Raw genomic sequence first — 24,965 nt, forward strand, 5'->3', positions numbered from 1 at the left:
ATGTCTTTCAGGGATATAACATATACTTGTTTATTTATATATGAAAATATAGAGTAAGATTATTTGCTGTAATTGTTCATTGTTTAATTATATTTTTTTACATCAAGGTCTTTTGAGAACTGGAGGTATGCTCAGAAGTTAGCAAAATTTGAATTAAGAGAGTGATTTTGATATCTTGTGAGAATTTCTAAAAAAAAAAAATTGTGATCGACCTAGGGAAAATAAATTATAAACGTAGCACTATACTATAAAACGTAACATAAACAATACCTTTGCTATTTTGCCTAAGAAAATACACCATTTGATGCGCTCGTGGGAAGTGCGAACCGAACCAACTCCTATATATATAAAAAAAAATAAAAAATTACAGACAGTGATTTGATTTATTCGACATTCCTTAGAAACTTTATTAAAAAAACACCCGAAATTCGCAAATAAAATATTGCTCTCTCTCTCTCTCTCTCACTGTCTCTGTCATTTTTTTTAAATGCTGTTTTGTGTTGCGAAGAAGATCTTCAAATGATGATGACGAGCAGAGCGTCGAGGAGTGGCGGCGATGGTGGCCAAGATGGAGCTTCTCTTCCATCATCCAGAGTCGTTTCGAAGAAACCTAAATGTCCGTTTTTTTTTTCTTCTTTCCCTTTCTCTTTTCCGTACGGCATTATTCTGAAAGGGAAATTCTCGTTCTTGATATTCTTTTTACGGGCATTGTAATGTGTTGTAGCTCTTTGAATGTCTTAAGAGATCGATTTCGATTTTTATTTTTTTTATTTTTTTGGGTTTTCGCATATTGATTGGTTCATTTCTTTTTCTTGTTGCAGACACCAAATTCTCTCAACAAGAACTCCCAGCTTGCAAGCCTATTCTAACACCCGGATGGGTATTAATGCTTTTCTATTTTTAATTTTTCTATGAGACTGAAATGAAAAAGACATCATCTTTGTCATTGATGTCCTTTTTCTTTCTTTCTTTCTTTCTTGCTTGGGTTTCAGGTAATCTCGGCGTTTCTGGCTCTCGGAGTCATCTTCATCCCTATTGGCCTTGTTTGCTTGTCGGCCTCGCAACGTGTACGGAACCAAAACCCTCTCGCGGACGTATTGCGAAATTTGATTTTCGATTGTGTTCGTGATTTGATTGACTGGCTTGGGATTTTTTCAGGTGGTGGAGATTAAGCAACGATATGACGATTCTTGCGTTCCCGTTAATTATAGCAAAGACAGGGTCGGCTTTATTCAAAGCACTGATACTAACAAGACCTGCACTAGGAAATTTATTGTAAGCTTACTATTTTTGCAACCTTGTAGTGTTTAAAGAGGGATTTCAAAATGATTACATGTGTTCTTGACAAGCTTGGTAAAAAAAAAATAAAAAAATCCAGGTTCCGAGGCTGATGAAAAGCCCTGTGTTTATTTATTACCAGCTTGACAACTACCATCAGAATCATCGCAGGTATTCGACTTGACTTCTCTTATTTGTCGTTTTTTTCTTCTTTTTTATTTTTTCTAGAATTTACGAAATCAAAATTCCCAAGGTATGAATTCTAGGTCGAAAGAACTTTGAACGTAATTAATTTCTTTAGTCCTTTTGAAATACATTGCCACGAAGATGTGTATGTTCTATATCAGAGTTGATGGGCTAGCTAAAAGGACTCTTGATATAATGCATTTGTGCTTTGCCAACTTACTAAGACTTCTTTATATAAAGATCAACTCATCCAAACCCGTTTTCTCCGTCTTGTCATTGTACGATATTTTCTTCTTATGTGCAATGCAAACTTGTTAGTTCTTCAACCATTTAATAGTTTCTATGGTTTGAGTTCATGTCCATGTGATTCCAAAAATTGTAGTAGTGGTAACTTATTACAAATTTCCGCGTAGCGAATTATGTTTGTTAATATATTTTTAACTTGGTTGTAAGATAAACTAACACATGGTAAGGTTATCACAAAAAAAAAAAAAAAAGAAAAAAAAAAAGAGTAGCATACAGGCCATGGAAGGATTAGCGTAAACATATTTATCAACGTCCAACGTTTATAGTGGTTATAAGGACACAACTTTTTTGGTGTTTACACTTCCTATACGATATTACTTGCTTGTTGTTTTGTGTTAAACGCGAGGAGCCGAAAGTCCCAATCTTGATAACAATGTTTAATTCCCTCAACTGACTTGCAATGAGATTGAGTTTTATGTTAATGGTTTCAAAGTCTGTTATTATATTTCAACGTACTGATTGATATCGTATGTTTTTTCTTCTTCCTATACTCCTAATTTCACTTCTCTCATTTCTGTTCTGAAAGACATTGGCTTTCTCGTCTGATCTACTACAACTGTGATGTTCTAGGTACGTTAAAAGTCGAAGTGACAAGCAGCTGCGCAGCAAGGCATACGAAGAGCAGACGGGAAATTGCAAACCCGAAGAACGGCTGGGGAATAATTCAGTGATCGTTCCGTGTGGCCTCATTGCATGGAGTTTGTTCAACGACACGTACCAGTTTTCGGTCAATAACACACAGCTCAGCGTCAGTAAAAAGGATATAGCCTGGAAAAGCGATACAAAGCATAAATTTGGTTCCGATGTCTACCCCAAGAATTTTCAGGGCCGTGGGTTGATTGGAGGCGGAAAGCTCAACGAAAGCATACCCGTTAGTAGTCACTTTTTTCTTGTTTTTTTTACTCGTGATTGTCGATTATTGTGTTAAAATTTCAAGCATGTATCAAGTTTGAAAAAATTGTACAAAATGGCCAATTAAAACGAATTGATTAGCAAAATAGCTAAAATTACATTGTCAAAAAAACAACAAAAAAAAAAATTCACTATCAATAAATTTTTTGACCCCTTTCCTTTATACACACAATTGATCACTGTCAACCTTTTTTCTATTGACTATTAATTTACTGTGTCATAATGATGTTTCAGCTGAGCGAGCAAGAAGATCTGATTGTATGGATGAGAACTGCGGCGTTGCCAACGTTCCGAAAGCTGTACGGGAGGATCGAAGTGGACCTCCAAGCGAACGACGAAGTGAGCGTAGTGATAGAGAACAACTACAACACGTATAGCTTCCACGGCAGAAAAAGGCTCGTGCTTTCGACCACGAGTTGGCTCGGTGGAAAGAATCATTTTCTCGGCAAGGCGTGCCTTGGCCTCGGCGGAGTTTGCCTTCTCATGGCTATGGCCTTCATGCTTGCCTACATCATCAGGCCGAGGTGAGTCGTCTCATATCCGCTCCCGATAAATTTTGCGAAGAAAAAAAAAGCTTTGGGGTTTGAACCATATTTTTCGACGTGATTTTTTACGCAGGCCTCTTGGAGATCCGTCGTTCTTGTCGTGGAACAGAAATCCGGCCGCGACGCACACCAATTGACTCGGTGGGATAATAAACATTGTTAATCTCATCTGATCTGGTTGAGCATTCTCTGCTAGTGGAACCGCAAGTAGTTTTTAAGCTTATGACTTACTAATTTTTTTCTCTTGCCGACTGTTAATTATGGTACTTATGCTCTTATGATTTTCAGAAAAAAAGAAATATGTGTAGTTAAATTTGTACTCCGACTCTTTTATCTTTACTAAATTGGGGATAAAAAAAAAACAATCATACCTCGTCTGCGAGTGTTTGTTGCAGTTTTTAATATATTCTTCATATTGATGGGTGTCTATTTATAATAAGCCTTTCATTCCTTTTTATAAGCTCAAGTCAACCACTGAAACTTAATCCAGTGGCAATATATTTTGATCTTGTCTAATTAAATATTCTCAGCTAGCTAGACGCTAGCAAAACTCAATATACGATGTTTTCTTTTACCGACTATTATGTTATATATTCTAAATCCTTTATCAGTATGTTTAGCTACAACAAATACTTTTTATTTTATTTTATTTTTAAATCAAGCTCAGTCACATCAAGTAAACCATTTGAAACCGAGACTGAAGAAGAACACAAAATAAAAAAAATGCAAACAGATCATTGCAAGACTAAATATACATATATAAGCGATGGAATTAAAATAGCAACTCTCTTAAAACACCAGAATGGCAAAATTATTACATAAGTAGATCACCATCATTCACACAAAAACACACTGACGCACACATATATGTATATATAAAACCCCACAAAAAAACATCTCAATACATATCTTGCATTACTATTACATTTTCAGAGTTCAGACTTGGCGGTATTACCGGAAGAAGTAGAAGTAGCCTCGTTCTTGTTATTGTCTTCTTGTTGAATAGCAATCACTCTGAGCCGCTTCTTCTTCTCCTCTTCCTCGGCCAACTTTGGAACAGTGATCCTCAACACACCGTTGTCAAGGTCAGCCTTGACTCGTCCAAGGTCAGCGTTGACCGGCATCTTAAACCCCCGCGAGAACTTGGCGTTGACCACCCTCTCCGACCGATGCCACTTGTCTTCTTCTCTCTCCTCCGTCCTAGTCCGCTCGCCGGAGATTCTCAGAACCCGGTCGCTCTCGTCGACCTCCACCTTCACGTCGTCCTTTCTCATGCCGGGCACCTCAACCTCTATCACGTGCGCCTCCGGGCCTTCCCTCCAGTCCGCACGTGCCAGCGCAGTCGGGCTCTGATCCAGGATCTTGAATAACGGGTCGACCTCGTACGGCATCAGCATCATGTTGTCGTTTCCGATCACGTCCCATAATGATTTTGGGTACGGCGTTAGGGATGTTGTCGTTTTGATCAGGCCTGGGAGGAGGACGACGACGATTAGGAGGAGAACCGCCATGGAAGTTTCCGGACGTAGCTTGGCCATGATGATGATATTAGTATATAGCTTTAGTCTTGAGAGTGCTTGTTAATGAGATACTATGTTTCTTTCTGTGGGTGTATTTATACACCAAGGATGATATGATATATATATATATATATATATATATATATATATATATATATATATATATATATATTCTCTGTTGGTTTCTCTCGAGACTTCGTGAGCTTTCTGTAGAGGAGACTCTAGAGAACGCTTGATATATGTTGGAACGTTCCGGATGTATGAAGAACAAACGACCAAGGTGAGTATATGCGTGTTGTCACGTGCTTCATAAGCCACGTCCTAAATCATCATATATCATTATTATTGATGTCCTCACAGTGGTAATATATGCATATATTATTCGTCCCAATTTTAAATTTGTCACGATTGATGTAGCCCGAATCGAATTGCTTGGATGATTTTTATTTATTTATAATATTGGTCTATTCTTTCCATTCTACATTTGCTTTATTTTTTAATCGTATTTAGTGATCTTTGATGCTGAGCTATCATGGAATTGTTTATATAGAATTGTTTAGAGATGATGTAGCACTGTAGCAAAATCTAGACTCAAGTATAATGGAGCCAAAAATTAAAGTCAGGAGAATAAAATTGAGAAAAAGAATTCGGAGGGGGCAAAATTAAAGAAGATTACATAAATTTGAGCCAAAAAAATATAAAAAATGCTAAAAATTTTAGAATAAAAATTACAATTTTTAAAAGTCCAAGGTGCATTTGCCCCTCTTGGGCCCAAGGTGACTCTGCCCATGAGTATAATGTTATGAATTCTTGTGTTTATTGCTATCGTTCACTCTAATAGGTCTTGAGATCGGGAGGTAATATTTTGGTAAGTAGTTGAAATTGTTAGCGAAGTGGGAATGATTATCGACTATTTATTATTCATTCATATTTTTAAATACATAGGGTTATTAACGGTATAAATATCTAAATACCACCATATATGAAAACTGTGGAATTTATTATTCACTTAAATACCACTTTTTTTTTTTCAATGGCAAAAATACCAATGTTACGTTTTAGGACCATCATTAGCAGCAATTCCGTTAAATAACATATGAATGTTAAATTTTAAGAGAACGAGTATTTAAGTGCATAAATCCAAAAACATTATAAATTTATGCCGCAATTCCTCTAACAACAACAACAATAACAATAACAACAACAACAACAACTACTAAAATAAAATAAGTAAGTTACTTAAAATAAAATATAAAAAATGACATATATTTAATAATTTAAAATAACATATATATATATATGTATTTTAAAAATAACATATTAAAATTAAAAAATATAAATTTGTAATTATTAACGGGTAAACAAGTCTACTAACTTGATACCTGATTTATATAGGTAAACGGATATAAAATTTTCTATTTGCTTATTGGGCAGATATACGCATTACTCAATTCACTTTAAAACTTGATAAAGGTAAAATCTATCCAAATTGACCTTGCATTCCCCTCTTTGAGCTGTTTTTATTTTATTTTTAGAAGTGACACTATTGGTCAAGATTATATGATATATTAGCAGTGCAAGCGCATGTGACACATTGGCCAAGATTACATGATTTAATACAGGGACATTAAGGTGAAAGATGATAAATCGTCCACCTGCAATGAGACAACCATTTCTGCAGCCCAGTGGGTTCGAACACAAGACCTCTCCATTAAGGTATGTGTGAGTTCGAGCTGATCTTATCTCTATAGAAAGATTTGAATAGATTCTCCGGATTGTAATCAAGGTGCTCACTCTATTGGCCAATGGGCTAAACACATTGATAATGACAGTTTTATAATTTGGAGGATATCTCATCCCTTGTGCGGGTAATTTTAAAGGCGAAAGTCGGGTCTTAATAAAGATGGGGTACTCTTTTCCTTGCCGCCGCACTTTAACGACAGGTTGTAACGAGGAGCTTTAATATAAAAAAGTATATATAACAGATAAAAATTGAGATGAGTAGTGTCAAAGATTTTTACTGACACACCCATACCTCTCCACCAATCCACTCACTTAAATAAAAAGAGCCCACATGTATATATGCAACATCTCCCTATCTGCTCAAATGACATTCATCCAAACTTTACTCCTTTTGCCACGTCCCCACCCAGACTAAAATCCCTTCTACCCAAACAATGCCTCATGGGCCACATCATCCGCCAAAGGGAACCATCCATTCCTTTGCTTTGACCAAGTCTTTTCGCCTGATGGAGATCCTACATGCAAACCAAAGTCAAAGACTCTTTTTGCCTCGTTATCCGCCTTGGATAAACACACATCCAAATATACACAAATGGGTTTAAATTATTTATTTTCAATTGGGACCCACCAACAAACCTTAAAACGCCAAACAAAATCACAAACCTCTATAAATACCTCGTGCCTTCATTATAGAGAAATTGCTCTATTTGCCACTCTTTTGATAATTTTTTCCCACATTCCACTAAAACCTTAATTTGTCCCAAAATGCCACCATTACAAGAGTAAAAAGTCAAGTTTGCCCTTCACTATCTATTTTCTTTACAAAATGGCATCTATGTTTAATCAGCCTAAATGACTCGGTCAAAACCCATTTCTCACGAATTGTTCTCATATTTCTCATCTCAAACTCAGACTTTTCTCATTTTCCCTCTCTCACGTCAAAACCGTCGAACTTCTCTCTCTCTCTCTCTCTGTGTGTAACTGCATGTAACCTCCGGGAAACCGTCGACTCAAACAAACCCATTTCGTCTCTACAGTAACTCTCTTTTCTCAACCCACTCAAACCCATCACTACTCACCCGAACCCCTAACATCGAGAAGAAAAATGGCGGACTCAAATCCATCACCCGCGTCGGAGTCCTCGGACAATCGTAACTAAAGTCCCGGAGGAGCCGGCAAGTCCAATGCCGGCTCGGAAACGGAAAACAACAACTTCGCCCAAACCCAAACCCCGGACGAAAATCGCGGCGGCGAAACCCCCAAAGAGGAAGAACATCACGGCGAGTTCGTCCGACACGGAAGAGGAAGAACTGGTTCCCAAAAAACCTCGTACAAGAATGGGAACTTCAAAGGTTAGTGTTGTTGATGAAATTTTCTTGATTTTTCGGAATATTAGTCTCTGAACATGGTAATCGGTTCATCTCTGAATATTTGTTGATGATTTTGTCTCTGAATACTTGTTGGAATATTTGTCTCTGAACATGAGAATCGGTCTGTATTGTTGTTTTATTTGTCTCTTAATAGATATCAACAATGTCGACATCGATGTCAACATTGTAGACATATATGTCAACATTGTTAAAATCTCTATATCAACAGTGGACAATGATGTCTAAAATGTTGACATTCATGTCTACAATGTTGACATCTATGTCTACATTGTTGACATCTTATGTCTACAATGTTGACATCTATGACTAATGTCAACATTGTAGACACATGTGTCTTCAGTGTTGACATCTATGTCTGATGTCAACATTGTAGACATAGATGTCAACAATGTTGACATCGGATGTCAACATTGTAGACACATATGTCTACAATAATGACATCTGATGTCTACATTGTAGACACATATGTCTACAATGTTGACATCTTATGTCAACATTGTTGACATAGATGTCAACAATATTTTGTTTTTTTTTCTTGATTCTCATATCATTTCCTTATCTGTTAATCTTTATTTTCAGGGTTGGTCGAGATTTGTTCCCGAAGGGAACATTGTTGACCATAATTTCAGTTTCTTTGGATCCCTCGAGAAATTCGAGGAAGCTGCAGATATGAACGAAGAAGAGAGGTCATTGTTTAGCAACTGCTGCTTTGGCCAGTTTCTGCAACTACCAAAAATCAACCGCTCTTCGAAGATTATCAACCACTTGCTAATGAGGGTTGGTAGGTATGATGGCGAGGAGGAGTGCGAAGATGCACTATTTATTGAGGTTGCCGGACAACCACGTGCTTTCACGATAAAGCACTTCGCGGAAATCACTGGTCTCCGCGTCGTCGACAACTTTGAAGCTCTCGAGTACAATGAAGTTGCTGACGGTGGTTTGTACTCGGACATTTTTCAGAATGGCACGCTGAAGTCACGGGGAGTGTTGACTTCTAAACTGAAGGAGAGCAAAGGGTGGGACAATCCCGAGAGGCGGGTGAAGTTCTTAATCCTTCACTTCCTGTGCAACGTTCTCCTCGGTGCACCTAGCCACACCAACATTCCTGATTTGTCGTACGTTAAGCTGGTCGAGGACTCAAACCAGTTTAACAAATATCCGTGGGGTAACGTGGTTTGGAAATTCTTTCACGAAAGCGCCGTCAAATACGTGAAGAACGTTGGAGGGAAGTCCGACTCAAAAGGGAAGATCAACCTTCCCTCATTTCTGTATCCACTACAGATTTGGGCATTCGAGACGATGCATGTGTTCACGTCACTCGCGGTGTGTGACAAAGTGTCAGAAACAGCTATTCCACTGATGCGACGCTGGAAATCGGTGACGACTCATGTGTTGGAAAACACTTTCCAAAACATCGATTTTCAATCGGAGGAGTTAGCGTTCAACACCATCGGTGAGGATCACTTTTTTAAGTCAGATGAGAAGAAGAAGAAGAAAGAAAACCAAAAAGGCAAAGCTGTAAGTAAATATTTTAATTCTTTCTTTTTTCTTCATTGAGATTTGTTGAAAGAGATGTTGACATCAGATGTTGATATTACAGGCTCGGGTTGAATCTGCTGGAGACACGTCCCGCCCATCCAAAACTATTTTTAAGTTAGATGAAAAGAAGAAGAAGAAAAACCAGAAAGGCAAAGCAGAGGTAATTACTTTCTATCTTCGTTGAGATTCGTTGAAAGAGATGTTGACATGAGATGTCTACAATGTTGACGTCTGTATGTCAACAATGTTGACATGAGATGTCAACATTGTAGACATCTCATGTCAACATTGTTGACATACAGACGATGTAAACAAACAATAGATATATTGTTGACGTTATTGATAAATTGTTGAGATTTATTGTTGATATTACAGGCTCGGATTGAACCTGAAGGGGACACATCCCTCCCATCCGAAACTGCTTTTGCAGTTCCAAGCACCGACTCCGAGGTAATATGGACTAATCTTTAACATGTAGATAACATAACATATGGCTTGTCAAATTGTCACATCTTTAATTTTTCACAGGCTCGGTTGAAGAGTGTCGAAGACACGGTCAACCACTTGAAAGGAGAATGGAGCTTGTTTAAGATTGACATGAAACATGAATTCAAATCATTCAAGACAAGTATGAATAAACAGTTTATGGAATTGTCCCGCAAGATTGTCGAGCTGGTGGATCGACAAGAAGACAGTCAAGTTGAGGCTTTGCCTCGAGAAGTTGAAGAAGAGCCTGTGCCGCCACAAGAAGAGCAAGAAGACGAAGAAGAAGAAGAAGACGAAGAAGATGAAGAAGAAAAGAAAGATGAAGAGAAAAAAGATGACGACGAGAATGGAGATGATGAAAAGGGAGATGAAGAGAAGCAAGATGAAGAGAAGAGAGACAACGACGATTCAGAACAGATGCACAAGGAGGGGAAGATACAAGCCGAAGAAGGTAATATTATTACAATATACGATTCAGAACAGATGGAAGGGGAGGAGAAGACACAAGCCGAAGAAGGTAATAGATTTCTAATGTTGTTGACATGAGATGTCAACAATGTTGACATGATATGTCAGTGACATGATATGTCAACATTGTTGACATGAGATGTACAGACATCTCATGTCAACAATGTTGACATATCATGTCAACATTGTTGACATCTCATGTCAACATTGTTGACATCTCATGTCAACAATGTTGACAATTGTTGACATGTGTTAATGCCTGAAAATGGATCAACACGAAAACCGATCCGCGGTTCGGTCTAGGGCCGGACCCTATGACCGCGCGGTGGTCGAACGGAGAAGTTGTCCCAACACCTGTACCTCCGCCGTGCCGGAAAAGGATTTCCGACGACTCGTCACCTGAGAAAAGAGAAAAGAGTGAGCTAAAGGACCGCGGAGGGGTTTCCTCCGGCGGGCACTCCGACGCTCAACATTAGTCTAGGTGTCGTGCTTCGAGTTCTAGAGAGAGAAGCTCTGATGAGAGAGAAGCTCTGATGAGAGAGAAGCAGAGGTTTTGTAAGTGTGAGCAAACTTACCTCCAAATGTTGGAGGTGATGGTATTTATAGTGTTGACTTGAGAGCTGGGGTATTTCCGTCATCAAATCCTTATGTCCCGGGATCCGATAGGGGTCACGAGGCCTTATGAGGAGTCATGGGATCTGATGAGTGGCCATGGGACCTGAAGGGTGGTCGTGGGAAGTACCCATGAGTCACGGGACCTGATGGACGGTCATGGGACCCAATGACGCGGCGATAGCATGCCCTTCAACCCTCTTGGCCTTATGACTTGCTTGACGGGGTCACGGGACCTAACGATTGGTCATGAGACCTGGAGGGTGGTCATGAGACGTACCCATGAGTCACGAGACCTGAAGGTTGGTCATTGGACCTGAGGGGTGGTCATGGGACCTGACGACGTGGCCATCTGACTTGGTGGTTTGTCATGGGACCTGAGGGGTGGTCATGGGACCCGACGACGTGGCCATCTGACTTGGTGGTTTGTCATGGGACCTAAGGGGTGGTCATGGGACCCGACGACGTGGCCATTTGACTTGGTGGTTTGTCATGGGACCTAAGGGATGGTCATGGGACCCGACGACGTGGCCATCTGACTTGGTGGTTTGTCATGGGACCTGAGGGGTGGTCATGGGACCCGACGACGTGGCCATTTGACTTGGTGGTTTATCATGGGACCTAAGGGATGGTCATGGGACCCGACGACGTGGCCATCTGACTTTTCCTTATCCTCTTTGGGTCGGGCCTCGTGCACATTAGTTTTTGGGTTGGGCTACCATATTTCTTGTGAAGGGAAAATAACCCATAACAACATGTATGGTATTTTTTGAAATATGTTTAACGTAATGTCTGGACTCCTTTTTATAGGCCCTGTTCAAGAGGACAGCCAAATAGAAGACAGTCAAGAAGAATTGACTGAATCACAGTCTAAAGCCCGCATGTTGCAGTTGGATGCTGAACAGTACGAGGATGAGATGTATGATGACAGTCAACTAATATGGGTTGGCTCGGTTCCTGAGGGAAAAACACTACAGGAGATGGAGGTCGAGATCAACGATGCTCGGGACAAGGAAAATCGGGACTCTTGGCAACTGGTGCCAATAAACATAGAAGATTCACCGAAGCGACCGACAAGAGTCATTCGACCTCCAGAAAAATACACTCCAACTCAAGTCCCAAGGCCATTTATGAAGTTGGTAAAAGGTGTCGATCGGGTACAAAAGATTCCGCTGTCTCCTCCTTTAGATCCAACTTCTCTTGCAGACGTCCTTATAATGGAGACATGGCTCAAGATTGGAGTGAGGAGTAGTAAGGACGAAGAAGGCCGTTGGTACTCGAAAAAGGAAGACAAAATGCCGTGGCGGTGGAATTTCACGGAACTTGAAGTGCGATCAAAATCCTTTTTCTACACGATGTGGACGCCCGAGGAGTGGCTCTCCGATCAGGTAAATCCTTTCTCTATCAGTTTATTTGTATGATTTTTTTGATCCCTAACATCAGATGCCTACGTTGTTGACATCTGCTATCAACAATGTTGACATCATATGTCTACAATGTTGACATCCGATGTCAACAATGTAGACATCTGATGTCAACAATGTAGACATCAGATGTCTACGTTGTTGACATGATATGTCTACATTGTAGACATCTGATGTCTACAATGTTGACATCTGGTGTCTACATTGTTGACATCAGATGTCTACAATGTTGTTATCTGATGTCAACAATGTATCATGCTTACATGTCTATTCATTGTAATTGCAGCATGTCGATGTTATATCATACTACCTTAGGAAGAAGCGGAGGTTGGGTCAACTAAAAGATTCGTTCACAATAATGAACGTCTTCTTTCACAACTACTGTATCCAAGGATATGAATCGTGGCTAAAGTGTGAGAACAAGGATGAATTTGATTGGGCAAATCAGTCCCGTATCGTGGACTACATAACTGCCACAAACAAATCCTTGAAGCACTCATGGCCGTGGGTGGACGTTGATGTCGTATACGTGCCTGTTTGTCACGCTGATAGGTCGCACTGGCTCCTTCTACTTGTGAACATTCGGGAGCGGTCTATTACAATATACGATTCAATGTCCGAAAACAAATACCATAGGAAAATGGTGACGGCCCACGTGCAAAAACTGGCTGAATTCATCCCATTAGCTCTTTGTTTTCTTCATGCATTTGATAGATTGGGTATTGAAGACACCAGTTCAGCCAAGTTCAAAGTCGGAACTGCTGCCAACATGCCACAACAGGGAAATGGGTACGTACATAGGTACATGTTTAATATTACAAAAATTTAATTGTCTAATACCTTATTTTTGTGAAACAACGGCGATTGTGGCATGTTTGTCGTGAAGGCCATTGAGTTTATGACTCATGGGTTTGACGTGTCGGAAATCAAACAAGAGGACATCGTCATGTACCGACAAAAGTACACCATCGACCTCTACCGACACGGGGCGGTGAAAATTGCAAGAGAGGCCCAATCGGACAACGACAATGATGAATGAGCTAAATTGATTCATAAACTCTTAAAACTCTTATTTATTTATCATCAGTTTTTGTTAAAATTATGGTACATTAATGGTTATGGTATGTAAAACTATGACTTAATCTTAGCGTTTTGTAAAAAGTATGGTACTTGAATGATTATGGTATGTAAAACCTTAACTTAATCTCAGTTTCATTATATATGTACTTTATTATGATATTGTGTACATAGATATGTCAACAATGTTGATACTCGGATGTCAACATTGTTGACATCTATGTATCAACATTGTTGACATCCGAGTATCAACATTGTTGACCTACATATCAACATTGTTGACATGATATGGCAACATTGTTGACATCTGAAATCACAAAACCAAACAAAACAAAGTACACGATAATATAATATATGAAATCACAAACAAAGTAGACAATTCTTTGAAATCAACAAAAAAATGTTGACAAATGAGGTTAGGTCAATGGAGTTGCACTATTACAAGTTTGACGATTGTGACCAATTTCCCCGCAACGCGCACACTTGCGCCTAATAACATCCTCTCCTTGAGAGGGTATTCTTCACTTTTTTGGCCTACCGGCGGCACGTGCCTGGTGCTGAGGCGCAATAACGAGGATATTCTCCACCTCAGGGGGAATATCCCAACTCGAAATGTCGCCATGAGGATGATGTACAGCCGCGTAGGTTGCCCGCAAATACTCTGTCGTATATACCTTTGAAATAAAGCTCTCAACTGGACGGTTGCGAACTCGGCAAGCCGCGATTGCGTGTGGACAAATAAAATCATGCGCCTGCCATCGATGACAGGAACATGTTCTATCATCTAAATTAACGGAAAATACGATCCCCTCTCTGTCTACTACCTCAAACTCGTTGACTGAAGATGGTCTGACCTATTATACAAAAAAAAGCTGATTAGATATAGTTATGAACAATGAAGTCAACAACGTATATATGTCAACAATGTAGACATCTTATGTCAACATTGTAGACATCAGATGTCAACATTGTAGACATCAGATGTCTACAATGTAGACATCAGATGTCTACAATGTTGACATCTGATGTCTACATTGTTGACATGAGATGTCAACATTGTAGACATCTGATGTCTACAATGTTGACATCTGATGTCTACATTGTTGACATCAGATGTCTACAATGTTGACATCTGATGTCTACATTGTTGACATCAGATGTCTACATTGTTGACATCTGATGTCTACATTGTTGACATCTGATGTCAACAATGTAGACATCAGATGTCTACAATGTTGACATAAATGTCTACATTGTTGACATCAGATTGAACATATCAACGATTATTAAACACTTACAGTCATTCGAACAGCGTATCCAATGTACTTGTCCGCTCTGGCGTGGTATTCTTTTGTCAGAATCGTTTGTGTTTTTGCCGCAGCTTCTCGACGTTCATACAACCATTTCATACTCCTCTCTCTCTTAGCCAATCCATCAACTTTGCAACTGGAAACTGTCTCACTTTTACGTTCAATGCATTCAATGCTTCCGCGTTGTTTTTCGTCATGATACCGTACCTTTTCTCCGTGAACATACACCGTGCCCACCTATGGTTCCCGACATCATTTGTCAAGTATCAACGTATTTCCGGATTTTCAGCATCCAACATGACCATGTAACTTTCCCATTCACTCATCGTGTATGCCTTTGCGGCACCGTAAAATTTCCACTTCACATCCTTCGTAATCCCCTTAAAAGCAGTCTTCAAATTACCGTATAGATGGAACATGCAAAAACCATGATAACAATTCGGAAATACCGTCCTCACGCCATTGATTATGCCAGCGTGTCTGTCAGATACAAATACTTGATTCTCCCGTTCCCCATATGCGTCCTTCAATTTGGCGAAGAAGTAACTCCACGCCTCGTTAGATTCTGAAGGACCAACACAATAGGCTAACGGAAATATTTGCTTGTTTCCATCCATCCCACACGCTGTGTACAACGTTCCTTTATAATAGTTCTTCAAATGGGTACCATCAACGATAATCACAGGTCTAAGGTACTCCCAACCACTTCTCCAAGGGCCGAGTGCCATGAAAAAACTGACAAATACGCCGCCCGCACCAGTGACTAGGTCAAAAAAAGAACCGGGATTCTTAGTCTCGATCATGTACCTTAACTTAGGTAAGAACGCGTACGAATCTGCGGAACTACCGTAGAGGGACTTTAGTGCATTCTCTCTGGACAGCCAAGCTTTTTTGTAAGTCATGGAAACACCGTAATCCATTTGCATATAACTCATTATCTCTTTCGGTTTGCACATACCCGTCGTTGGATCAATACACTTGTGCTTTACAACCTCTCCAATTAGCTCACTCGTTGCTTGCGGGTGACGTCATTGCCTTACGTGTAAGGCACAACTGTGGTCTTTGTCAAACCTGAAACATGAAACTTCCATGAGTTTCACCGGGGAAAAAGTTCATGCTTATAACACAGACGTCAACATTGTTGACATCATATGTCTACAATGTGTTGACATATGATGTCAACAATGTTGACATATGTTGTCTACAATGTTGACATCATATGTCAACAATGTTGACGTCTCATGTCAACAATGTTGACATCATATGTAAACAATGTTGACGTCTGTTGTCAACATTGTTGACGTCTGTTGTCAACATTGTTGACGTCTGTTGTCAACATTGTTGACATCTGCAACAATCTGCTTTTTGTTTGTTGACATCTACGTCAACAGTAGAAATCAACTAGAAATAAGAAGAGAAGTCAACAGACAGAGAACGTATGGAACATAAAGACAATTTACCTTCTAATTTGAAATATGGGCGTGTTTTCCTTTCTCACAGCTCGAACAGACCAATTACAGCCCTCTCCCGGACAAACAATGTGCAGAGATTTTTTGTCTGAGTTCTTTGTCTTATATGTGAAGTTGTTGACTACAGCGAACAACATCAAGTGTTTTTGTAAAGCCTTTTTATTAGCATACAGTGCGTGAAGCTCAATATATACAGGGGAATGGACATCCAAAACAATAGTATCATCGTCTGCACCGCTCCTAGTAGATGAACTTGGGACGCTATGTGAATTCAGCGGCGAATACATTGGAGGATTGGAGTTGCGTGGTGGTGGAGGAGATCGTGGTGGCGGCGGATGAGGGTTTTGTGGTGGAGGCGAGTTTCGCAGTGGAGACGAGTTTGGTGGTGGAGGCGAGTTTCGTGGGGGAGGCGAGTTTCGCAGTGGAGACGAGTTTGGTGGTGCAGGCGAGTTTCCTGGTGGTGGAGGCGAGTTTCGTGGTGGAGACGAGTTTGGTGGTGCAGGCGAGTTTCCTGGTGGTGGAGGCGAGTTTTGTGGTGGATGACAGTTTTGTGGTGGTGGAGAGCCTTGTCGTTGTGTCGCATCATCAAATAACATAAACTCATCTAATCCCATAGTTTGATTAGGAGTTGGGACCGAACCACACCCCTCCTCGGCTATAGATGGCATGTCGGAAACTCTTATAGGTAGATTTCCAACACAACCACTACCACGGCTGTTGGGAGTGGATCCAATCCCTGCTGAATCGGGATCCGATTGTTTTTCGTTTACTTCCAATATCAATTGAAAATTCTCCATGTCATCTTCTCGTCTTCTCCGAAAATATAAGAAACCTTTGAGCGTGTCATCGTTGGTTATCTCAACAGGCTGCACTGCACCAGCCATCGAGTATGCAACACCAACAGTATGAGTGGATGGTGATTTACGCAAGTTCGTGTAAATGATTTGCATCAAACTAGCGAAGTTGACGTTGTACGGCACCACGATTCCGAAAGATCCTTTCTCGTGATACCGACCAGGTTCAACCCAAGTACCACTATGCTTGAATAATAAATAAATATCACTGCGTACAAAAAAGTAAACAGAGTTATTATTTGTTGACTTTAGATGTCAACAATGTTGACTTTAGATGTCAACAATGTTGACATAGATGTCTACATTGTTGACATCTGATGTCAACATTGTTGACATATATGTCAACATCATCTTCAAAAATCACATAACATACCCATAACAACAAAAACTTCATTATTTCAAGACGAAAAGCTTTTTTATACCCGAAAAATGAAAAAAAAAACGAACCTAGGGTTTTATTTCGTGGATTGCAACTTCTCTTTTTTTGGGCTGACATTCGGAATGCTCCTCCGACAATAAATGAGCTCCTCCGACGACTTTTTTGAGCTGTGTTCACGAGTTTTCTCAGCCTGGACGAAATGGGAGAGAGTGGGTTAGAGAGAGAGAGAAGATATGGACGAGAGAGCTTGGACGAGATGGGAATGAGGAGAGAAGAGATGGTCGAATGAGGAGAGAGAGAGAGACAGAAGAGATGGTCGAATGAGGAGAGAGAGAGAGAGAGAGAGAGAGACCGAGACCTAGATGTACTGGACAAGAAAGAGAGAAGAGATGGTCGAATGAGGAGAGAGAGAGACTGAGACCTATGTACTGGACGAGAAAATGGGTGAGTAAAGATGTCTGCCAATTTGTAAAGAAAATAGATAGTGAAGGGCAAACTTGACTTTTTACTCTTGTCATGGTGGCATTTTGGGACAAATTAAGGTTTTAGTGGAATGTGGAAAAAAGTTATCAAAAGAGTGGCAAATAGAGCAATTTCTCTTCATTATATTCAAGGTAAGTCTCTCTCTAGCCAAACTATGGCAAAAAATATACTCAACAAAATTCTATCACTTACACACATTTGAGACTAAAATCAAGAAAATCAAGGTCATCTCCATTCACATAAACGTCACCAAGGCTGATGTTGAGCGTCGGAGCACGCGTCGAGGGGAAACCCTCCGCGTCCCTCTAGTTCATGTTTTTTCTTATTTTCTTAGGAATCAAGGACGAGGAACGCATTCCCAATGAAGAACAAGGCGAAGGATTATTTTCCTTTTCGCGATTCAAAGATCCTCTGAAGTTTTAAGACGCTTTGGGCCTTGTCCCGAACTTCCTCGAACCCTTTGGACTCTTGAAAAGTAATTTTGGCCGACCCGAGACTAGGCACGCGACCAATCCAAACACGCCGCGTGTTCAAAAGCATTAAGTCCAAAAAATGACTTAACAAGTAGGAATAATAAAATAAGTGCATACTTAAACGTTCTCGTTGCAATTACAACATTACAATACACAAACCACTGACTTTTCTCACTTAAGTTTCTTTTAAATAATTTTTTTTTTTACTTTTTCTTTTCTTTTGGGATGGGTTTAGAGTGAGCTCAAATCAAAGGCATCCTACGTGTCTTGGATTTCTTAAATATGGCGCTTCATCAGATCAGGTGAATCCGCACCTATCTAATTCTAACCAATATCGTATTCGCCTGAATATTCATCTGGATCACTAGATCCCTTGACTCGAGTGCATAAGTGACTTCCTCGAGCGTGATAGACAACCTCCCATAATAATCGCTTGATTCTCATAAATCAACTCATATTTCTCTCCGAAGTTTTCCAACTCGATGTTCATCTTGAGGAACCCGTCAAGGTTTTGTTCAAGAGATTTAGCAGTGTCCATCTTAAACCCAAACAGTCTCTCCTTCAGGCAGATCTTGTTGAAGAGAGACTTGGACTAGAACAGCTCGTCTAGTTTTTTCCAGATTTTAATCGGCGTGTCTTCCTTATTATACTAGGACAAAAGAGGCTTGTCGATACGACCAAAGTCGCATCCAAAAGTCCAAAAGTCGTTTGGATGCAACATTTGGATGCGACTTTTGTCGCATCCAATACTCTGTAGCTAAAGGTCTTGGATGCGACTTGTCGCATCTTAAATTCATTTGTTTTTGGATGCGACATTTTAGATACGACAAGTCGCATCTAAACCTATTGCAACCGACATAAATTTGTGGATTATTGGTAGAAAATAAAGTAGTTAGATGTCGCTCTATAATATAACGACGTCATTTATCAGCAATTTAGAAGCCGCCTTATTTAAGAGTGACTTCAATTCCTTTTTCGTTTAAAAAAAAAAATAAAAACAGTACAAAAGTATAATGAAACCATGGCACATATTTTGAATGAACACGCAGATTTCGCGTGGAAAATTTTAGCCACAATAGCGGTCTGAATTCCTAAACACAGTTATGTATTTGTAGACTGAATCGTGTTGCAACTTAAAATATGTTTTTTTTTCTTTCTTCTTTGAAGAGATGAAACGACAGACGAACATAACGTTTTCCGAAACTATGGACAAAGGAATGCATCGAGAAAAATAAAGCAAAACTGAATGATATTCATTTCATTTCACAAGCAACTATTGTCTGTCAAAAAAGTAAAAGAAATATACCTTCATAAAATAGTTTTTTATATAGCTCTAAAGGTGAAAATAACTTTAAAATAACCGGTTTTTTATGTATCTATGTGATTCTTTTGGATGCGACATGTCTCATCCAAAAGTTGCCCGCATCAAAAAGTCATTTTTGTCCTAATATCAACCGATATGCATATCGAATCAAAGATGTAGAAGATGATAGTACATGTGGCCGCCTCAAGCATCTCATTTTTCTGATCTTCAGGGAAATCAAGAGGTCACGTCACTGAATCTGTAATAACTCGCAACAACTTCTGTCAAGCGAGGAGTGCAGAGATCTTGCGCCTCCCGATGCCAAAATCTCCCGGTGCCAAATTTGTCGATGTCAACCCTCATAGCTGAGAAGGAATTCCACTGCGCGTGATTTTATGTGGATCTTGCAGTGCTAGCTGAAGCAGATGAATTCTGTTGCTCAATCCTCGAATCTGCTAATGGCGATGGATCGAACCACGTCTTCGATCGTATTGTCTTGATTCGAATCTTGAGTTTCTTCCACCACTGCAATTCAAGAGATCTTCGAGTCCACGAAGACTTCCAAACAAGTACGTCTGATGTACACTGTTGGAAATAGATCGAACACTTCTCAGATAGTATTTGTACAAACTTGAAATACACGCAACACACAAACTCAAACCAAAACACAAACAATTTGCAGGAAAATAAAGAAAGAAGAACTTTAGATTTATTGACGAAGTTCACCGTTAACAAACCTAGTCCTCACGAATTCCTTCAGGTCAAAGTAGCTCAATTTGCACTAATCTTCAAGAACAATTACAACGACTCCGATGATTACAACTCTTCTCAGAGAGCTACTTCGAATCCTCATGAAAACACTAAAAAACAAATGGCTATATCTTTTCTTGAGAATCACACCCAGATTGCCTTTTTCTTTGTTTTCTCTAATTTGATACTCTCTAATTTTCGTAATCTAGACAATACATTACATTCATATATATAATACAAGATTCTGCGTAACATAATAAGTGCTCCACGCTTCAATCTTAGCCGTCCACAGTCTTCTAATCGCGTCCATTCATATGGCCACGTCAGCACCTGCCTCCAGTCCGCCACACTTGAAGCTCGATGTTGTTTCTATTCGCTGTAGAAGTTGTTTGTACCACTTAGCGTGTGGCACAAGTCTGATGCTGTAGCTGAATGTCAACAACTGAGAAGTTCAATATTTTAAACAGAAATAACCCGTAAGTCGGGTGCTTCATATTATTCTTAGATTTATTCGCATATAAGCTAATTAATTACATATGATATGTCTAAGCCGATGGACTTAAAATGGAGATTATCCCGCACCCTAAGGGCTTGTTTGGTAGAGTGGATTTTAGGGAGGATATATTAATATAGATGGATTTGGGTGGATGAGTTTTTAGTTTCTCTTGTTTGGTATATTTAAAATAGAGGATGGAAAGAGTTGTAAGAAAGATTTAAATCCGTGGGACCACAGAAAATCAATCCCCCCTAATTTGGAAGGATTGTGAGAATGGAGAGGTTATTTGTTTTATTTTACAATAATAACTTTATTTTCTCTCTTTTATTTATTTATACCAAACAACAAATGGAAGGAAAATAATCTTTCATCTCATTATACCAATCAACTTTTGAGAAAATTACAATTCATCACTTTCCTTTCCTTTCTTTTTTCATCTTATTTAATTCATCCACTCATTTTTCCATCTTTCCTACCAAATAAAGCCTAAGGGACGAATTTTATCCATAAAACACTATATATATTCTCGCAAAGCTGCTGACTTTTAATGCTTAATCGTTTGTTTATTTTTATAGGAAGTGGGTGGATTCAAAGTTCTTCAGCCAGAAACTGCTGCTGGTGCCGCAATCAGGGTAGTCAAAGGCTTTGAATGGCAACGGGTACGGGTTTTAGCGGGTACACCAATACCGGTACCCGTACCCGCCTATTAAAATACCCGTTAACCCGTACCCGTTAACCCGGTTTTCCCAACGGGGCGGGTAACGGGTATACCCGCCGGGTGACGGGTGCCAAAATTGAGCACCCGCTAACCCGTTTAAAAAAAATAAAAAAATAATTTTTAATAAGAATCAAAACAACAACCTACTCATTATGATGTAATCTAATGTTTTCTTAAAAAAATATCTAGTTTTTTTCCATAAAAATAATTAACGGGCGGGTTAGCGGGTTAACGGGGCAGGTTTAACATTTTCGCTACCCGACCCGTACCCGCTAAAATACTAACGGGTAATACCCGTTAGCCCGTTAACTCATTTTGAACGGGTATTACCCGACCCGTTAAGACCGGGTAACGGACGGGCTAACGAGTTTCGGGTAAAAATGCCATCCCTAGTCAAAGCATACAAATAACAAACTGATGTTTTTAAAAGTTGAAAACTCATATTGTTTATTCCTGTTCTCTAACTTGTTGCTCATTTCTTCCATATATCAGTTCTTTGATAATGCTATTTGAATTAACGTCGCTCGACCTCGATTCCTTCCCGTGAAGGCAACTTCTGAGTTACTCCTCGTGCAGATTATGCATCTCTCTTTCATGTCTTCGTAGTTTGTACTACTTTTCAGTAATTGTCCAACACTCATTTTTTTTTCTGTAGTCTGAGGCCATCTCCAACCGATCACTCTATTTCTCACTCTATTTCTCAGTAAACAGTGATTTCTCTCCAATCGAACTCTATTTCCCACTCTATTTTTCACTTTATTTTTCACTCTATTAATAAAAATTACAACACAAAAAAATAAAATTGTTAATGTAATTGTGTTTGATATTAATTTATTATGACCGTTTTAATATTAGAATTTTATTGCAATGTGCATATATCATTGTTGTATTTTAAAATATTGTTGTCTTTTAAATTATGCTAAATATTAAATTTTATATAAATTAAATAATTTTAGGGATAAATATTAAATAATTATATAAAATCTGGGTATTTGAGCAAATTTTAAAACTTATAGAGCAGTGAACAGTGCAGCGCTACAAATAGCGCTGCACTGTTCAAAATTTCCATCCCACGCTGTAATAGCGTGAGATATGAAGACCCACTGGAGCACCCACGCTATAATAGCTGGGATTTGGCGCTCCAGTGGAGATGCTCTGATCTCTACACCAATAGATTATATCTGCGTAAGCATTGTAAATAGTAAATAGTAATCGTGGCTTAGTAAATAATCAGAGAAATTGTAAAAATAGAAATAAAATATATTACTGAGACTATAGAAAGAAAATGGGGGAAAAAAAAACAGAAGTTTGACGTTGCTTCTTTGATCTCACAGCAATTCAACCGTAATAGAATTTAAGAACAAGTCACAAAGCAATGCATAATCATAAAAAAAAAAAAAAAAAAAAAACCAAGATCCAAAGAAACGAAAACGATATTGAAGTTCATAACAAACCCTTAGGAATAAAATTGAAATAGAAATAAAAATGAGAAGACAAAGTCAATAACAACACGTTGATATATAGCTGATTATTCAAACAATCCACGATCTAAAACCCTAACAGAATCATTAAAAGCAAAATTCCATCCGACTCCCTTGAACCCTCCAAGCCCTTAAAACCCTGCCGATCTCGAACGAAAGGAAAGCATCCGCGACGGCGTATCTGACCTGCTGGTCGGAGAGAGTCTCGTGATCCCACGCGCTGAGCGTCACGCGCTTCGGCTTCTCCATCTCCACTCCGAGCACTCTCTCCGCGAGCGCCTTCAGCCCGGCGGTCCTCAGCCTCGGATCTCCGCACACCTCCGCCGCCAGCGGGGCGAGATCGACGGCGTTCTGGACGACGAGGCCGTGGTGGGCGTAGAGCTTGTCCACGTCGGCTTGGATTCCGACGCCGGCGAAGGTGTAGCCCTCGGCAGAGAGGAAGCGGCGGAGGGAGGACGGAAAGTAGTGGGCCCGGAGGAGCTGGAAGACGAGGCAGCGGCGGCCGACGGCGAGCTGGAGGACGGCGACGCGGTTCTGGTCGGCGCTGAAATAGGGACGCCATTCCACGTCAAGGCCGACGAGTCGGACGACGTTGAGCCTCTCGGTGGCGGAGATCCAGTCGTCAACGGCGGAAGGGGAGTTCGTCACCACGGTGGACACGGAGTGGGTGATCTGGTTTTCCGACTCCACGTTGATCTCATAGTACGTGGTCATTTTTTTTTTTCAAACTAGAGGAATTGGAATGATTCTATGGAGAGAATAGAGTGAGAGTATTAATAGGGATGACAATAGGCTGAGATCTGCTACTTGCAAAATTAAACCCTACCCATTAAAAAAAAATTAATGAGTCTAGATCTGAGTTTAAATAAAATTCATCCTACAAAATTTAGGGTAACCTATATATATTTTTTACCCATTTATTATTGTATTTTTAAGAACCTGCAAATGAATAAATCGATAAAAACGTATGTCAAAATTCATAAATTTAATATAATTTTAAACGAGTATAGGGTCTTAGGTAGGTACTTGAAAATCAAACCCTACCCTTATTTATATAATTTCTAATGTGTAATATTTGTATCTTACTTATGTAAGCATAATTTAAACGATCCTAATTAGCCAAGATCTTAGAACTAGATGATTTTCACAGAACATTAGGGATTGAGAAAAACCTACCTCGATCCATGACGAGAGTGACGGTGACAGCAACCGATAATCACCGGAATTAGTTTATCTCTCTTGACCTCTTTAGACTTCAGAGCTTTCTTTGATGGCAGAGAAAAACTACGTAATAGGTTGAGAGATGACCAATCCCTAGGGTTTCTCTTTATATAGACCCACTATCGGGGTATAATAGGAATTTACCTTCTATTAATTAACCAATAAGAATTATCTTATTATTATTAAACCAATAAGTAAATACACTTGGGCCACAATTCTTTCCCACTTACAAACCCCACATAATGAGCTTTGAGAAATAATAGGTCCAACATTCTCCCACTTGGCCCATGTGTCATTGCATACCATGTAGCTTAATAATTAAACATAAGTGCGCATAGTATAAGATAAATCCATCATAATATCGGTTACATCATAAGGTCATTATCAAGTATTAAAACTAATAAGGATCATAGCGGTCGTACGTCAATTTGTCGACATAGTCCCTTCCATGTATCACAATACTAGCTTCACACTTAATATGACACATAATAGGTATTCATAATGGTTCGACAATAATGTCTTTTTAGAGACAAAACGAATC

General features: G+C 39.5%; 4 protein-coding genes across 4 annotated transcripts; 1 reads left to right on the plus strand and 3 right to left on the minus strand.

Annotated features, from left to right (window-relative positions):
• The first annotated feature begins 372 nt into the window (after nucleotides 1-372).
• On the plus strand, nucleotides 373-3,675 carry LOC149406801 (ALA-interacting subunit 3-like). The gene is made up of 8 exons (XM_089608892.1): nucleotides 373-616; nucleotides 822-880; nucleotides 993-1,067; nucleotides 1,159-1,275; nucleotides 1,379-1,449; nucleotides 2,341-2,641; nucleotides 2,917-3,206; nucleotides 3,301-3,675. The coding sequence occupies exons 1-8, from the start codon at nucleotides 520-522 to the stop codon at nucleotides 3,362-3,364; spliced, it is 1,074 nt and encodes a 357-aa protein (XP_089465018.1). The 5' UTR covers nucleotides 373-519; the 3' UTR covers nucleotides 3,365-3,675.
• Nucleotides 3,676-3,994: 319 nt separating this feature from the next.
• LOC149406802 (16.9 kDa class I heat shock protein 1-like) lies at nucleotides 3,995-4,851 on the minus strand. The gene has a single exon (XM_089608903.1). The coding sequence runs from the start codon at nucleotides 4,763-4,765 to the stop codon at nucleotides 4,157-4,159; it is 609 nt and encodes a 202-aa protein (XP_089465029.1). The 5' UTR covers nucleotides 4,766-4,851; the 3' UTR covers nucleotides 3,995-4,156.
• Nucleotides 4,852-15,063: 10,212 nt separating this feature from the next.
• Nucleotides 15,064-15,732, minus strand: LOC149406803 (uncharacterized). The gene has a single exon (XM_089617754.1). It carries the CDS (start codon nucleotides 15,730-15,732, stop codon nucleotides 15,064-15,066), a length of 669 nt encoding a protein of 222 aa, XP_089473880.1.
• Nucleotides 15,733-23,147: 7,415 nt separating this feature from the next.
• LOC149406804 (3'-5' exonuclease-like) lies at nucleotides 23,148-23,919 on the minus strand. Its single transcript, XM_089628895.1, has one exon. The coding sequence runs from the start codon at nucleotides 23,915-23,917 to the stop codon at nucleotides 23,291-23,293; it is 627 nt and encodes a 208-aa protein (XP_089485021.1). The 5' UTR covers nucleotides 23,918-23,919; the 3' UTR covers nucleotides 23,148-23,290.
• Between the last annotated feature and the right edge of the window lie 1,046 nt (nucleotides 23,920-24,965).

This window comes from Urtica dioica, chromosome 1, assembly GCF_054948205.1.
Source record: "Urtica dioica subsp. dioica isolate 48M chromosome 1, U.dioica_male_clone48M_v1_H2, whole genome shotgun sequence".
In the NCBI taxonomy this organism is placed as follows: domain Eukaryota; kingdom Viridiplantae; phylum Streptophyta; class Magnoliopsida; order Rosales; family Urticaceae; genus Urtica; species Urtica dioica.